The 17,616-nt window shown below is 26.6% G+C and overlaps 1 protein-coding gene and 1 long non-coding RNA gene across 2 annotated transcripts in view; one reads left to right on the top strand and one right to left on the bottom strand.

The window, feature by feature from the left end:
- LOC114124850 (ATP-binding cassette sub-family D member) overlaps positions 1-17,616 on the top strand; it is a 48,049-nt gene that overhangs the window by 19,891 nt on the left and 10,542 nt on the right. The window contains exon 2 of the mRNA XM_027988319.2: positions 6,805-7,043. Coding sequence (XP_027844120.2) covers positions 6,805-7,043 — 239 coding nt within the window. The remainder of the gene's footprint in view (positions 1-6,804; positions 7,044-17,616) is intronic.
- Positions 6,947-17,616, bottom strand: part of LOC114125112 (uncharacterized) — a 38,484-nt gene continuing 27,814 nt past the window's right edge. Inside the window, exon 3 of the long non-coding RNA XR_003592495.2 lies at positions 6,947-7,081. This is a non-coding gene — a long non-coding RNA (uncharacterized LOC114125112). The remainder of the gene's footprint in view (positions 7,082-17,616) is intronic.

Here is a 17,616-nt window from a genome sequence, read left to right on the forward strand (position 1 = left end):
TCCGGTGTTCATCATCTTTGCCGTATAATAAATATTATAAACTTCCGCATCGCGTTTCGTGACAATCCGTAGTAGCAGTTATGGTATACGCATTGTGAATATAATATGATATTATAATATTGTATTACAATGACAACGTGGTGACACGTTTCGAATATAATTACTCGAATTTTTCCGCACACGGTGTAATAAATGTGTAAAATGTGTAACAATAAACAGTGTGTCGTCGTCGTTGTTTTATTTTCAAATAAATGCGTAGGTATAATAACTAATAACTACTCGTTGAAATTAACTTAAATTTTATTGTGATATAAAGTAACCTCATATTATAACATATTATTATTATTGCAGCGAATTTTCGACACGAAAATACATGAGTTCTTTAAAAAAAATATAATGGAAGTTTTAATTGGTGCAGATGAAATTAGGTGTTTAGTGTTTGCTTTTTTTTATCTCTCATTATTTTTGAAAACGTTATTAGCCAAAATTTAACTTAACACTTTAACATTTCCTTTTTGTTTTATATGTATATAATTATGTTTTATTTTTCGCTCTTAAATCAATTAGAATTAAAATTACTACATTAGGTTTTCCTTTATATCACTGTGTATCGTGTAATATATTATATTGTATACTTGTTAATGACTAATAAGTAATAACTAACTATTCAATGTTTATTAGTTTGTACTTCGAATAGTTTGACTCGCATGTTTACTGATTAGTAACGATTATTATATTCCAATTTATTCAATAACTAGTCAAATATTCAACCATAGTAGTCGATAAAATACATTCATTATAAAACTAATAATAGAAAATTTAACGAGATAGTTCACCACAATCTTATTACAAAAAAATGAACCCAAATAAAGTGTTGTTTAAAATATACATTCACTCACAAATATTTGTAAAGTTAATCTAAAGTATTACTGCAGCAGTATGTTTATAATATTATACCATTATTTATATTATGTTAAATAATAATATGTTTGTCTTGTTTTATATCTGTTGTAAAATTTATGTATACAAAAAGTAGGTACTTAAGATTTACCTTAACATAAAAAACGAGTTTGTACAAAGTTAAGAGAATGATTGATATTTCTAAAAATAAATCAAAATCACTTCGAAAATCAGCCCTTTATGAGGTGGTTACTAAAAAACGATGATTTGCTACTTATAATACAAGCGTAACTGTACTAAAGATTTAACTATGTTTATCCACGTACATATCACTATGGTACTATTGTCTATTTTATTGTGAAATTATGTTTGTAATCGCGTATGTATTGTGTAATAGTGAAGATGAGCCCAGGTCCATTCATTGTTGTTTTCTCAACTTAATTACTGTAATTATTTTGCAAGCATTTTTTTTTTGCAATTACACTCATTGCAGCACACGCGCTACCACAATATTACGTTTGTATACGAAAATAATCGACAGCTACTGGTCCTGCATGACAAGTCATGCGTCTAAGAAAACACTATAACTATTTACGTTAGTGACAATTATTAGGATTACAAATATTTGATTACCTGTAGAATGAAATATCTGTTCAATAGATACTCTTCTATCATTAAATATTTTCCTCAAAATATATTTTAATATTTAATTAAACATTTCACTATTATTATTTTCCATCACCATTAGTGAAGCACCTATTATAATAATACTACCTAACCAATTTGTAATATAATTATTAAAAATTATAATTATAATAAATTTCGTATTTTTTTTTTTTTTATTGTGGCGTTCACATTACTAATATTTCTTCGTGTACCTATTATATTAAATGTAGGCACTAGGCACTATTTTACGTCATGCAGAACAAAATAACCAAAATATTATTATTATTTAGATTATGCTATTTTACTTCCCTGCGGTGTATACGTGAACAAGATAGATACGTGCATTAAAATATATAGTACTATAATACACGTGAAATGTATAGGTACTATGTGTAGGCTTATATATTATTATTTGTACAAGGTACAACTTGCAATTTATCATTATACGAGACTACGAGAGTGAATGAGCACGTTTCGATTAAATGATTGATGTGTTGCACGACTTTTATTTTTTGTTTATATTATAATATATAGGTCTAAGTACACATTTTCTTAAATATACATTCAAGCCGTACGTAATACCGGCAAAAAAAATTCGATGTATCATTTAAAACGTATTGAAGTGTTCCGACGAGATATCCACGTCAGTATATCTGTATACAAAGTTACAATAACCACCTTTACGGCTTGGGTCTATAGAAACCGAAAATCAATAAATATTATTTTAGTTATGAATATGTAATTAATGAATAATGGTTGAACTTCACAAGCAAACTATTAACCAGTAAATTGTAAAAATATAATGAAATAAATATTTAATAATACGAATATATAGTAATCCATTTTGGTTCTTCACAAATTCCAATATGATTTTAATTATATTTAATGTTTCTAAATAATAATGCCTTTACTGAATATAATATTATATACTCATACTCATACATTATTACGTATGAATATATTTTTATGTACACGCAAATTATATACACAGCTATTTTCTTAGGACGTTTTTCCCATTTATTGCTTTTATTGTCGCGTTTAATCTAATAATGCAATGAAATGTCCACCGAATACTGCGCTACATTATCGGGTTACGTTTGGTTTGCGTTTGTATTGAAAAATACAAATTATATTTGTTTAACCATATTACAATGTATCAGTATAATCAGAAGCGATAAATTATTTATTAAATATTTTTTAGTTATAAATAATAAATGATGAGTGATTCCGTATATATTAGTATATGTACACGTTTGCGAGGTCAAATTCTTCGTATAATGTAGGTACGATATTTTCAATTTATTTTTATTTGCCAATGGTTCTTGTTCAGTAATAAGATTATTTATTTTGTATCTTGGTGATACGATGATCTATTTTTAGAATCTCAATAAACCACTGTGATTAAATGACGTGCGGGTAATAAATATTAAAAAATTATCCATATAAACTATTGATATTATTATTGGTTTTCGGTAAATCTGCAAGTGCATTATACTGATTCTGCTGCAGCTGATAAAAAATCAAAGATAGGCGGGTGATGTTTTTATAGGTGATCTTTCGACGTATTCAGTTAATGGAAACAAAAGCTCATTAAAGTTATAGCTTTATTGTTTTTAACAATATCTATAAACACTGATGAGTTCTTAGAAAGTATTCTCTGATTAAACGCAAATATGTACAACCAAAATAATATATTATAAATAACCAATATTACATTATTACTGTATCGAATTATTTCACGCATGGGGAAATTTCCAAATTCAATGGAGAAGTATATAAGAATATTAAAAAAATATTTTATGGTTTTTGTTTATATTAATATACAAATATGTTTGTATTTTTCAATACTAATATACAAACGTAACGTATGAGTATAAAGGCTGTATGCTATTTGGTGGAAATGTAATTTGATGGCTAAATGGCTTAACAAATATTAGACTTTGAAATATATTACAGACAAGTGTACTGGATAAACGAGATCGGATAAATGGCTTTTGAGAATGTGATAGGAGATGGGAATATATTACTCCGACATTGGGGTTTTGTTTATTGTGTAAGTAATCACTTTTTCAAAGAAGTAAAGAAGACAGATGGAATAATTCTCTAAAACTTAGTTTCACAGTATTTTACGTATATTGATAGAAAATACTACGGTAAACCGACTTCTTAACGATGCACGCTAAAAGCACTCAAAGTACCAGTTAGAATCTAACCTGATGTTGGATGAAAAATGATCGTACCTACTATATTTTTAAAAGTTTATAATTCTACCATTTATTATTTTTTTTCATATATAATTTTATTATAAACGTGATTAAATTTTCAAAAAAATATCGATTATAAATTTATGGAAACACATACAATTTCTTATATAATATACGTATATTAAAAAGGTTATAGTATCCAATTAATAAGATATAACTATTCAAAAATTTCGAAAACTAAAAGTCAGAATTTGTGTTGTAAATGCTTTAACTTTAAAATTTGATTCAGACGAGTGCTTAAGCTATAAGAATAATTGTTGATCATATCCTGACCAACTTTTATGATACCCATTCAATGTTTATTAATTTATTAACAAATTACAGTACCTAATATGCGATCCTAACATTATTTAATAACTAACAATATAAGCTCAAAAAATGTTTGTGAACGTTTATTGTTAAAATTTGAATTTGTTACTTCTAATTGTTTTTAGAACAATACAATTATTTTTTATTTTAAAAAGTTATAATTTTTACGTTTGTTTTAATAGAAGCCATTTAGTTTTTAAGAGTTTTCATAAAACTTTGAATTTTAATACTAATAATTAAGTAATATTTATATCAGCATAATACTCAATCATTTATATTTAAAATATTATTCATAATCTTTTTTTTTTTTACGAGCACTTCAAATTTTAATGAAATACTCTATAATATATAATAATATACTTTTAGTAAACCGTGCTCTCTCGGCTAAATGATATTTTTCGATTGTAATGATTTATTGTTACTTTTAAATGCAATGTATTTTAATAAAAAATAATAAATTCGTCATATTTTGTTATTAATATTTTATGGTTTATTAAAAACTAAATGTTTTTATTTTTCATCAAAAAGTTCTTACCTTAATTCGAATTAATTAAATAGACATATTTTCAAAACTTATTACTTACTTGTAAATGTGTAATACTCGGTTCAATTTATTCACAAATTAATTTTAAGCGAGAAATATTACCGACAACATATGAGTAGTTAGCTGGAGTAATTTATACAAATTGTTAATACCTAATAAAAATATATTTATATAATATATTTTTGACGGAGTTAGTTGTATTTAACGTATAATATCCTTTTATGTGAATTTTCGAAAAAACCATCATAATCATATGTACCTATATTAAATCGATGAACTATGCAAAACGTTAATTTTTCTAAGCGTTTTTTTTTCGGACTTATATTATAAAATGGCATATACACTATAAATAATATAGACATGTATCATTACTTTTAAATTATTAATAACCCTAAAAAAATAATTCATTTTATTATTTATTAATATTACTAATAAAAAATAACCTCATTATGTCAACAAGTTTAATGATTGATAATGCATTGTTTGCAATTTATTGGTCTATTTTTTAATCAAAACACGAGGAATTAACGCATAATTATTAGGTAGTAGCTATTAGCTAATGTTTATTAAAACTATTTTTTCATTATAATTTGTTATATTTAAGCTAGTAGCTCATTAGTAGTTTTTAATGTACAACAAACAAACCGCTATGTTCACATTAGTAAATTTAGCTGATAAAAGGTGTAAAATATTTTTTTTTAATGTTTGTTTTGTATACATTCCGCGCGTATAGCACTGATGGAATAAAACAAACATTTAAATAGTTATTATACGCGTATAAGGTATTATGACGGTATGGTGTATAAGTATAACGTAATAGACTACCTAAAACTACGTTATATATATATACATATATTATACCGCAAAAATCGTAGTCGTATAAATCGGTCGTCGTAGTTCAATGTGAATGCGACAACTAGATGTTCTACATACTATGATTATATCCACGCACATAACGTTATAGTTCACGCGCCTTGGTTTACCTGTAATACACTTCAAGTATACATTGAGGTACACACACCGTGATTTTGAGTTAGGACGGGTATCATAATAATATTATGTACGATACAAGCGCTAAATAACTGCAAATCCTGCAAATACTACGGCATATAATATCGAGTGGCTTTAATGTACAGTGGTAGGGCTTATCGTGTTTAAAATTTGGTTAACAATATTAGGTATGTATTTGAACATAACTGTAGATGGAAACAAAGCTAATTTATCGAATATAAGTGCCATAAAACACGATTAATACCTAATATACGGGTTACTATAATTTATTATTTCAGTTATAAAAACAGTAATACCTACTGACTACTTGTATAGTTGACGGATATTAATATTGTTACCAACGTATTAAGAAATATCGGCATTTTTGTGCATAGGAACGAAAATATTGAAAGATCTACTACATCTGCTACTATGCTTTACAGAACTACTATAATATACTGTGAATAATACACTACAGAGGGGGGTCCGAGTCAGGGATAGGGAAAATAAGTTTGAAAAATTGAAGTTGCTGAAACTTACGCTATATATTTTTGGGATTGGGAAAAGATGTTGAACCTCGCGGCCAGTTACATATATATTAGATAATATTGTATTTCTTATGTACACAATACATGGTAGGTACTTATTCACTGATGCAGTATACGAAGAGTCTACTAGACAGTTGCCATAGTAGTATATTATGCGGTTGTGGGTACATATTATGATAAAGAAAAACTATTCACTATTTAGACGATTTTGAATTCAATTATAACATTATTTCATTTTTTATTGTTTTTATAATAGCTATGTACCTAATAATATTCATAATATTATTATGCGAGCTTAAAGTTATAATTCAATATTGTTATAATTTGATGCTATTAGTGGTAAGGAGGATACTGATACGACCTGAATTGCGTATAACTATATTATGTCTTTCGATCGCATTTCGTTACAAACCATATGCATATTATATTATCTATAGGAGGAACATACCACTTATTATTATACAAATTAATATATAATATATATTTAAATACTGGTATATTACTATACATAATATATATTTTATTTCGTCATGTATACGTTTACAATATATACGAGTTTTGACAATGGGTTCTGTTCGTTTAGGACTCGACTTGTCAACCACGCGTACGGTATGTACTTCAAGGACCAAACTTACTATAGGGTAAGCAACATGGACGGCCGGATCGAGAATGCAGACCACCGGCTAACGGACGACATCACGGCGTTCACGTCGTCCGTGGCTCACCTGTACTCGCACTTGACCAAGCCGCTGTTCGACTGTGCTCTGATCGCGCTCACCTTGGCCAGGAGCAGCAAGCAAATGGGCGCCGCCGTCGTGCCAGGTGAGTTGATTATTCCACTATCAGGCCTTTCCCCGTAGCTGTTGAGAAAAAAAAAATCAAAAATCTTACGTTACGATTGTATTTGAGATTATTTAATAATATTATAATGTTTTAACACGAAACGAATCACCATAAATTACTTTATACGATTAAAGATTCTAATTAGATGATTATGATAATCGAACGGTAAATATAACTATAAGGTGAAATATAACACATTTAATAACATACACATACATATCAATGGGTGAGTAATTTTAATTCAAATACGCTTCAAAAATATACAAGTATAATAACTTTTTACTTGACCTATAGAGTTAAATAAAATATCAATGATAAATAAGATAATAGTACCTATAAGTATATTATAAACTATAATTATTATTTATTATATCAAAGTCGTTTGAAAAATAAAAATGGCCAAATGGCAATTATGAGTTCAGTAAGTACTAGATATATAATATAGATATTAGCAATGCAATTTAAATGAATAAGACATTTACATATTATGAAAATTTTTCATGAAATTAGATAATATATAGGGTTATATTAATGAACGCACGATATATTACATTGTTATTTATCATTATCAACTTATAAACGTATACTCGAGAATATCTATAAATCCGTATAATATGCCACTCACTATCTTTCGTGTTGCATTTATATAAATATCTAATGCAATACAATATCGAAGTGTATAGATACGATGTATCCCTACGCTGTACAATACGATTTCAAAAAAATTCTGGTTTTGCGAAACAACGATCGCGCATTGAACAAGGAGTTGCGATCTTCGCGCATCGCGGATTTCAGCAAACGTCATCAGAGCGTGTTTTTTAAACGTAATATATTTAATGTACACACAAACAATAGCTACATAATATTATTACGTTTCGTTTTGTTTTATACAATTACGTCAGTGCGCAAAGTAGGGCTTAGTAGGCATATCATACAGCGTATAAGGCAATATTCTGCGATAAGTCTCATGCCGAGGTGAAACTCACAATCGTAGGTACCTATACGTCTATATTTATGAATACGAATAAAGAACACTTATACAAGCATATTTATACACATATATATGTGCATATATTTTTATTGAAAAACCACGACAGACGTATATAATTAACAACGTGGATCAGCGTTTGACATTGTTTTCTTGTGCCTTGGAGTGTGTCAATGTACTTATACTATAAAACGAATACCGTTTTGTGTTACGCAAAAATTAAAATTAAAATTAAAAAAAAAAAAGCACGACCTCTGAACCCCAAGGATTCGCTTCAAACCATATGGCCCCGTGTCCGGTGTACTTCGATTATTTCGTATGGGATTTAAAATGTAATATTTATTTACTCCGTCTACGCTTTTATCTCATATATTTGCTACATCAGAGTTTTCTGTAGATAAAAAAAAAACTCGCGAATAACGTTAAATATTATAATTACCACCTACTACAAAATTACCATATTGTCCCTATTTTCTGTTCATATAGGTACTCCCATACGATTCGGTCGTTCGCGAATACATTTTACATTATACGATAATATTATTATTTATATTTACGCAATTATACGCGGTGGTGAGTCATCATCGTCGTCGTCTGTTGTGTGCTGTATTTTAATACTTGGCTAGTTCATTTGAATATCACACTCGTGTCATTTACCACAAAGTGCCACAATAACGTCGTTTCGTGTTTACATTATACGTAGTTTATTATAGCACGCCAAGATGATATTATACAAATCGTACATTTAATGTTTTTTTTTGTTTTTTTTCTAACTCTTATCAAACTCTAAATTCCGCCCGACATTCTGTAATATCTTATATATTATCTACATATTATTATACAAATAATTTAAATGAACATCGTGACATTGTGTATTCGACATTCATTTCATATTCTAAATATAAAAGAAAAACCATACATTTGAATTTTTAACATATTAAACAATAATATATAATAACAAAGAAAAGCCGTGGAACATTAAAAAAAAAAAAACTATAAAAGTTCCGATGTAACCTAAATTTTGTATTATTTAAACAATCACAATTTATAATCAATGGTTTAATTCATACTTATTTTACAAAATCAAGTTTCAATACCAAATTTTATAAAGGTTTATAATTAACATTCACCAAAGTTGCAGTGGATAATATTATTCGTCTGACTATATATGACATGGTTCATACACAATGCGACTTATAGACCGGTTTTGTACATTTTAATTAATATTAATGATTAATTAATTTTCGCGTCCAACGACTAAATTGACACGAATATATTAAAATAAATTAACGCTATTGTTTTTTAGACATACCTATCCCAAGTAAAAGTACCCACTGTAATTTTAATCGAATTAAATCTGAATACGAATTGTAATTGTCTTTACTTTTATATCTTATCTGTACATCACTTCATAGATTAAAAAATATTTTAATAGCCATTTATTACAACACATAATTAGTAATGTTATATGCGTATAATCGTTTACGAGTTTAACAGAGATATTATATAAGCCTCAGCGCTTGATTGAAAAAAAAATCATTTCCTAGTAGATAAAGGTACGTAAGTCATAAATTATATTAGTTACCATCCTATTTTTCCTGCAATTGTATATTATATAATGTGTGTATATAAATAAAAACGTCACAATAAAAAAAAAAAACATAAACAATGTGCAGTCTAGTCTCGGTACATCAACATTTTTTGATACATTGTCGAAAGATATTTTACCTATTTTAACTGTAAATATTATATTTATATATTTTTATCGACCGTAAGTGAAATAATCTACGAGATGATTGGTGTTAGTAATATTAAATTGCAAAATTCAAATAAAAATTATCTAATTACGAACGTTTGACTGACATTAAGCAAAATACGGCTAAATAATTGTAGAAATTACGAAGTTTTAAAAGTTAGGGTGCTGTACTCCAATTGTTATTCACTAATCAGCCAGAAATTAATGTTTATTATTTTTTTTTTTTTTATTCAATTTATAGTAATTATTACAAGTAATAGACGTATAATTAGATGAGCTAACTGGTTGAGTGTTTATGTCCCCTATACTTATACTTTGCATTATCTACTATATACTCTGAAATTCAATAAGTTATTTGACATTATTTTAGATTCTGAGCGAAGCGAGGAATGTATTGGTTTTACAATGATGTTTATTTCTTTTTTATTCTGTAAACACTTTTTCTCCCCCTAAACTTGCTCAAAAGTACAAGTGTAGCATATTTTCTGAAAGGTAATGTTATTGAGCTGGTATTTTAAAGAAGTCATTTTTCGATTTTCGAAATGATACTCAAAATAAAAGCGGTTAAAGGAAAAAAAATGTTCAACTTCACGATTATGTGGTGTAAAATAATTATGGCTTTGTGTATCACCATAGAAACGAATAAAATTAAATAAAAAAGATCCTCTCGTCCGCTGAGAATCGTTTTTTACCAAATGCAATCATATTTCATTCAAATCGAATATCTACAGTAAAGTTACACTATCCTGTCCGAGGACCAAAGGGACGATGGACAAACATCCACCACCGAAATGCCCTGACCTACTTTTTTTTTATTTTAAAATCTAAACATATCCAATAATATATTATATTATGTATAATGTACATTTAAATTATAATGTATATGTATTATATACACTGTCCATTATACATAGTACAGACAGATAATTTGATTGTATTATCGCGAAAGATTTTACAATGTCATAATGTAATAATATATGTATATCTAAGAATTGAAAATCAGTATTACGAAATACTCAAATCAAAATATGAAAACAGTCTGGGTAACCTAGTGTGTAGAATTGTTTCATTGTTAGAAATCAATCCATTATTAGCAGATATATCGTATAAATGTTGATGGCATATCACGTGTCGTTTAAATTACATACAATATACTCAAACACACATATCATCATGAAACCTTCAAAAAAAAAAAAATACAGATTCACCAGACTAATAAAATTCAAGGTCTGAAAATATTTAAGAGAAAAAAAAATTTTAAATCGAATTATAATTATTATATGACGTTTGTCCTTCTACATGTACTACTTAAAGATCCATATACATTTATCAGAGTATAACATTAAATCCTAAAGTAGATTTTCGATAGCTATGCTTACATTATATTATATTTATAGATAATGAATATAATGACTTTTTAAATACTTAACATTTATAGCCATTGAGTTATGCATCACAGAAATAGTATATTAATCAAACATTCGTTAACATATCAAATTATAATTAATGATATAATATTATATCATACGAACTGCAAACATTTATAAAGTTGAAAGTACAAAAAAGAATTGTTATAATTCATATTATGTATACAGCCAATTATGAAATGTTATAAAAAATAATATATGTATGTAATATACCACATCAATGACGTCAAGGATGCTGGAGAGAGCTTGGCCATCATATAGTAGTATGGTTAATAACCATTTTTTATTAGTAAATAAAAACGTTTCGTTTCTATTTAAAATTTAATTTCCCTCCCCCACCTCCCTCACACCATGAAAGATTATATTACCACAAATGCCATTCAGCCATTGCTCGATGAAGGTACCCATATCGTTTATTATAATATACACTGCTGCAATTAGCTATTCGATGATCTATACAATACACATGACCCGCTCGTAACTACAATAAATCGTAGTCCATATTGTAATATATTATAAGTAAAACCTGCACAATTCCACAAATAAAAATTAAAGATTAAACTTTTGCTAATTGTTCATGCTATAATATATATTACATATGTACAATGTACATTGTACATAGATATTATATATGTACATAAATGTTTAGCAAAGTATAGATGAATTTAAAAAACTTTTAAGTATCAAATATATCTTATAAGAGTCTATATTATACAAATTCCTATTGTATACAATATCTGACTATAATATTTTGAAATTATATACAGAGCCACTATTTGAAAATATTTTGTGGAGAGGGAGGAATCAAATAAATTGTTCTGCCATTGATAAACGTATTATAACGACATTGATATTTCTATTGATTATTGGTCTATCATGGTCAGCAAGCGATTATGTTTACGGAGTACTTATTTATATATTTAATGTAATTACCTTTATCGTCATATTATAATATATAAACAGATAATCACTTTGTGTGAAAATAATTAATTTTTTGAAAAACCCTACTTGACTCAGCTGTGATATGTACAATAGGTACCTAAATAATTCGGCTTGTACATATAACATGACTTAAGTTTAATGTATTCGTGATCAGACACAATTTTATTGAAATAATTTCATATATTTTTTACTGTATATCTTTTTTTTTTTATTGGCTTTTACGAGTCATTTAGGTCTATTGCTACAACAACCACTTGCCTCCATCTATCTCTATCTTGAGATAATTCTTCTCCGTTGTTTACTCCAAAACTCGATGCATCATTTATAATCCTGTATTTCCTCAACATTTTCAATGTTTTCTTTTCTTTACAATTTAAAAGTACCTACGTTTTTATAATAAAAGATATATTTGAATAAAATTAATTATGCTTTTAACGTTAAACCTTAAAGAATATAAAAAACATTTACAACTTCATTAAAAATAACATATTGTACAGCTATTCATGAAATTAAAAGGTCTGAAAAATTAGTGCTTCTCTATTATGATTTTTATTTTTGTTCTGATTTCTGGTCTCTTCGGTTTGCCTTGATTTATATAAGTTAATGAATGTTTTTGAGTTAGTAAAATTTCACGATTTCATTTGTATAATCAATCATGATGTTTATACTAATTAATTAAAAAAAAAATAACAAGATATTATATTATGTTTTTTTTTCTTGATAATTTTAAAATATTTTACCAGTTGTTGTACTTTACATAATATTTATACATATTGTAATTTTTTTAAATTGTGTATAATATTTTTATTGATTTTAGCTCATATCTACTTGCTATAACTGACTCATTAATAATTTCGAAATATTGAATAGTTATTTATATACACCCACTTATATTATAGCTTAGGTTAGGTTAGGTAAACAGTAACCCAAATTAAGTTTAATTCATATAGTATCAAAGTATCTACTTTAATAAAATTATGTTCATTGATCACTATAGTAACATTTTTAATTCGAATGAACACTAACACACTGAAAAAACAATTACTTATATACATTTTAAGTTACAAGTATTAAATAAAATATTTGGTATCTACATTGGAACGAACTAATAATGTACTAGGTATTTAACTCTTATATTTTCTATAAACGTTACCTAACCTATGTAAAATGTGAGGTGACAAAGGACGCTATTGCTATATTTTACATATTTGTATAACAATGATACCAACAATAATTACTTAGTTTCAACTGTATTCACATTTAATCGTCTAATTAAATAATCTGTAAAATAATATTATTTTTTTAACAATTTTTTTAGTGAAATCTCTGTTTTTCTAAACTAGTTTGGCAGCAATAATCGACCTGATATTACTCATAAAGTCATAAAACTGGTTGTAGGATCTATTTGCTCGGTACCTACTAAAACAATTTTTGAGTAACAGAAGTAATTCTTTGTAGGTATAACCAAATTGAATATTTGTTTGCAAAATTCGCCAAGATGAATTTTTATCAGATTTTGTTATATTTGTTAGTATTTATACTTTTTTTTAGTTTTTTTTGTAAATATTTAGTACTTCAGGTATACGATAATCAATATTAATTACCCTAGAATAAAATAAAATGAAAATAATTTTATTAATATGAAATTAATTTAAAAGAATTAATTAAGTAATTTCTTATCTTGTGTCTATTGCTTATTATTAATAGTTTAATGTCGTGTTTTAAATTTTCATTTGGTTGAAACATTTTCTGCGTAAAATAAGTTTGTAAATAATAATACATTGTTTAACAACAGCCAAATCTTATGAATATCATAGATATAAAAGTACATATCAAGTTAGTATTATAATAAGAAAATTCACTGAACTACAAAATAAAAATGCATTCGTTTTTGTGTCTAAGTGCAAAACAATGTCTATTACATTATTATAAAACATAAGACAGTTACGATATTAAACTTGAAATTTAAAATAGCATTTCTATACGCTAAAAATATGTGAAGGTATCATGCGAATACATCATAAAGGATTCCCTTATTTATAACGCCACACACCGTAACGATACACTTAAGAGTTAAGACATTAAATAACCAACATAGATTTTAAATAAAACTAGATCTGAGACATAATAAGAAACCTTTTACAAATAAGTTTAAAGAAACCTTTCAACGTTTAATAATCGTATTTGACGATTGAGCTTCGATGTAAAAAAATAAATACAATAAAATGTATACCTATGTGTAAGAGTGTATTTACGTATAGGCACATCCTTGCGACTTCAAAATGCATGTAACATTTATTAGTTATTACATTGTACCCCATTCCACTGATGCAAATGATTGGTTTTATGAAGGACATTTTGCTATGTCCTGAAAATTTCTAAGAGTAAAAAAACAGACGTTTTTGACCGCTTACTTAAAAACAAATAATTGTAGGAATAGGTAATTTGTTTAAAAAAAAACCTTTTTCTCCAAACTTTTTCTACGTTTTTAAATACAAAATAGTACTAATTAATATAAACATTTAAAAACACACGATTTGGTACTAATTTATGTTTAATTACTCCATTTGTGATTCAGCGATTATATCTGTCTAATAAAATAAATAAACATTTTACATAAAGGAAGACGTGATAATCACACGATCATTGTTCTCACATCGCCATTTTTTAGCGTTCTTTAATGTTCCTAGGTATGTACATTGTACAACCTTTATTAAAGTCTAAACATCTTGATACACATAATGCATTAGTATATTATCTACGTATTGTACACCTATCAAAATAAATTATCAGTGGGATTCGGTTGTATTATAGTAAAATTGTTTACATGCATCATACATTTCGTTTATACTTGCAAAAAAAATCTGTAATTAGGATTTTAGATGACGATGATAATGCATCATATTATAATATTATTTCTGTGTATAATAAACCAGTTCGGATATATATTACGTCATAATAGCACTCAAAATTCTGGAAATGTTTTGTTCATGAGTCGAATATACGTCGTATTATACACAAAGAACCGAGCAGATACTTTATTATTGGTATTATTGTATGAGTTTATTATTGTAACCTGTAACGTTCGTATTTAAGTTACTTAGCATAATATTATATGATATACATATCCTTATATTTTTTTCTCATTAGGAACAGAGTATTACTGGAATAACCAGTATACTGCTGCTTTATAGCACAAAATTACCTTGACCTACTGTTTCAGGGATTACACATTTAAAACGGAATGAATAAATAATCTAATCGTATAATAAATAAAAACCGATCGGGTTTTATAGTATGATGTATTATGATAGGTAATAATATTTTTACCTGGTATTTATCTATTTTTTCTATACTTACTTACCTTCCGAAAAAAACAGATTCGAGATGGTATATTATTATTATCTACTGTTCGGCCAATCACCACGACGTATGTTTACAACACATTTGTAATAATTACCATCATCGGTGTAAAATATGCATTATATAATAATAATCAAGTATCATCTTGATTCGTTTGTGTATCATGTATGTATTTAACGGGAATTATAACTGCATAATCGGTTTTTTTTCACTTGAGATCCTTGAAAATGGTCCTTGTTATATACTTATATCGACACATATATGCATATTGTTCGTGACGTAGAAAAAAAATCGTAAATACCGATTACATTCGCTTTCGAAAATTAACCACGGATCACAATCGATGATCCATATATAAAAATAAATTGACAATAATACCGTATCCACCATTAACCATGCTAAGGTTATAGTTATTGTTTTTATAGTCTCAAACTCTCGACTATATAGGGATGACATTTTGTGCAAAAGAGCAAATGATAGTATGCTGCACATAAAATGTAAATGCTTCAATACTATTAGTGTAATGTTTGACATTCTGTATATCTACCTTTTTATAAAAAGTGTTCCACTTCATCATAATAAATAAAAACTGTATATTATAAATTACGATTATTTTTAGTATTTTATTATTTTATGATTATTATAGGAATGTATAATGCTATGCAGGATCTGTGATACTAAAGTCCTTATAGCATATATATGATTAATAAATATCTAAGCTTGTAAAAATAGAAATAAATTAGGTACATAAGAAACGAGTTTTTTATGGTATTAAAAATAAAGTGTCATGGTGATATCAAGTAAATCAAGTGATATAGTATACAGATAACTTATAGTTGATACTCATGAAATAATAATGAATAATGATCAATGATCTGACGTCCTGGAATCGTATTGTTTTTGGGGTATTTTTGATAATCTATTGTTTTATCACAATCGTACGGAATCATGTTCCTAAAAAGGTAAAACGTACGGAATCGTGCTTTACCGACGTTGATAATAAAACATTATAATCAGAATTTAATATACTTAAAATGTGTGTATTAAAATTCAAACAATAAACCTCTAGCAACCTACTATTTAGAACAAATAAATAGGATCTATATAGAAACAAAAAAATCTTATTTGAGCTCACAACACTAGTATTAGAAAAAGGTGGGTTGTTAAAATTAAAACCATTTAAATATGCATGTACATTGTATGCCATTGTTTTAATTTTTTACTAAAACACTGCTGGGATTGTTACACTTGCAATTCCCAAGAATAAAGTACACATATGTAATGATGCTGTTCACTTTGCGAGTTATGATATCATCCATAATAATAATGATAATACAAAACATCGTAATACCTACTAATGACGATAATACTCGTAATATGAAGAACTATGCATGACAATAGCAACGACTACATTGTAGGTTTATCGTCTAAATTATTTAATTCTTTGTTTTCGTCAGATATTAATTATGTGGAAGTGTAGAGTAAAATCATAATACTACAGACTACTTTAGTGTCCTTATAATATATATACTTGGCAATACCTTCATCTAAAATATGCTTATATTAATTCGATATTATTATGTTTTAATAAATTCCTATTTGAATTCGATCAATACGAGCTATCAAGCGATAAAATGATTCATGAAACTATAAATATATTTTATAATAAAATTAAACTGCATATTTATATTAATCAATTACAATATTAATAGTTGAAAAAATACATTAATATCACCATTTTCGTTTAATTTCCTAATATTTTCTTTTGAATCAGTGACCATTAAAATAAAAAGTATAAATGAAGAGGAATATAATGAATATAATTCCGTAGGTCTATTATTTGAAATAATTGTATATAATGTCAATGCAAATATTTGTTCCGGCTATTTGATTAATTTTTTCTAATATTTTTTTATTTTATTTTTTTTTATTTTTTTATAATATAATATAAATAATATTATATAATTTTCAATTCAAAATCTATATTTTTAAAATTTAATAAAAACGAATTATTATGAATTTTTGTTAACTGAAAATGTAAAATAACTGAATTTTATTCAGCGAAGGTCAAGGTAT

This window comes from Aphis gossypii, chromosome 1, assembly GCF_020184175.1.
Source record: "Aphis gossypii isolate Hap1 chromosome 1, ASM2018417v2, whole genome shotgun sequence".
Lineage (NCBI taxonomy): Eukaryota > Metazoa > Arthropoda > Insecta > Hemiptera > Aphididae > Aphis > Aphis gossypii.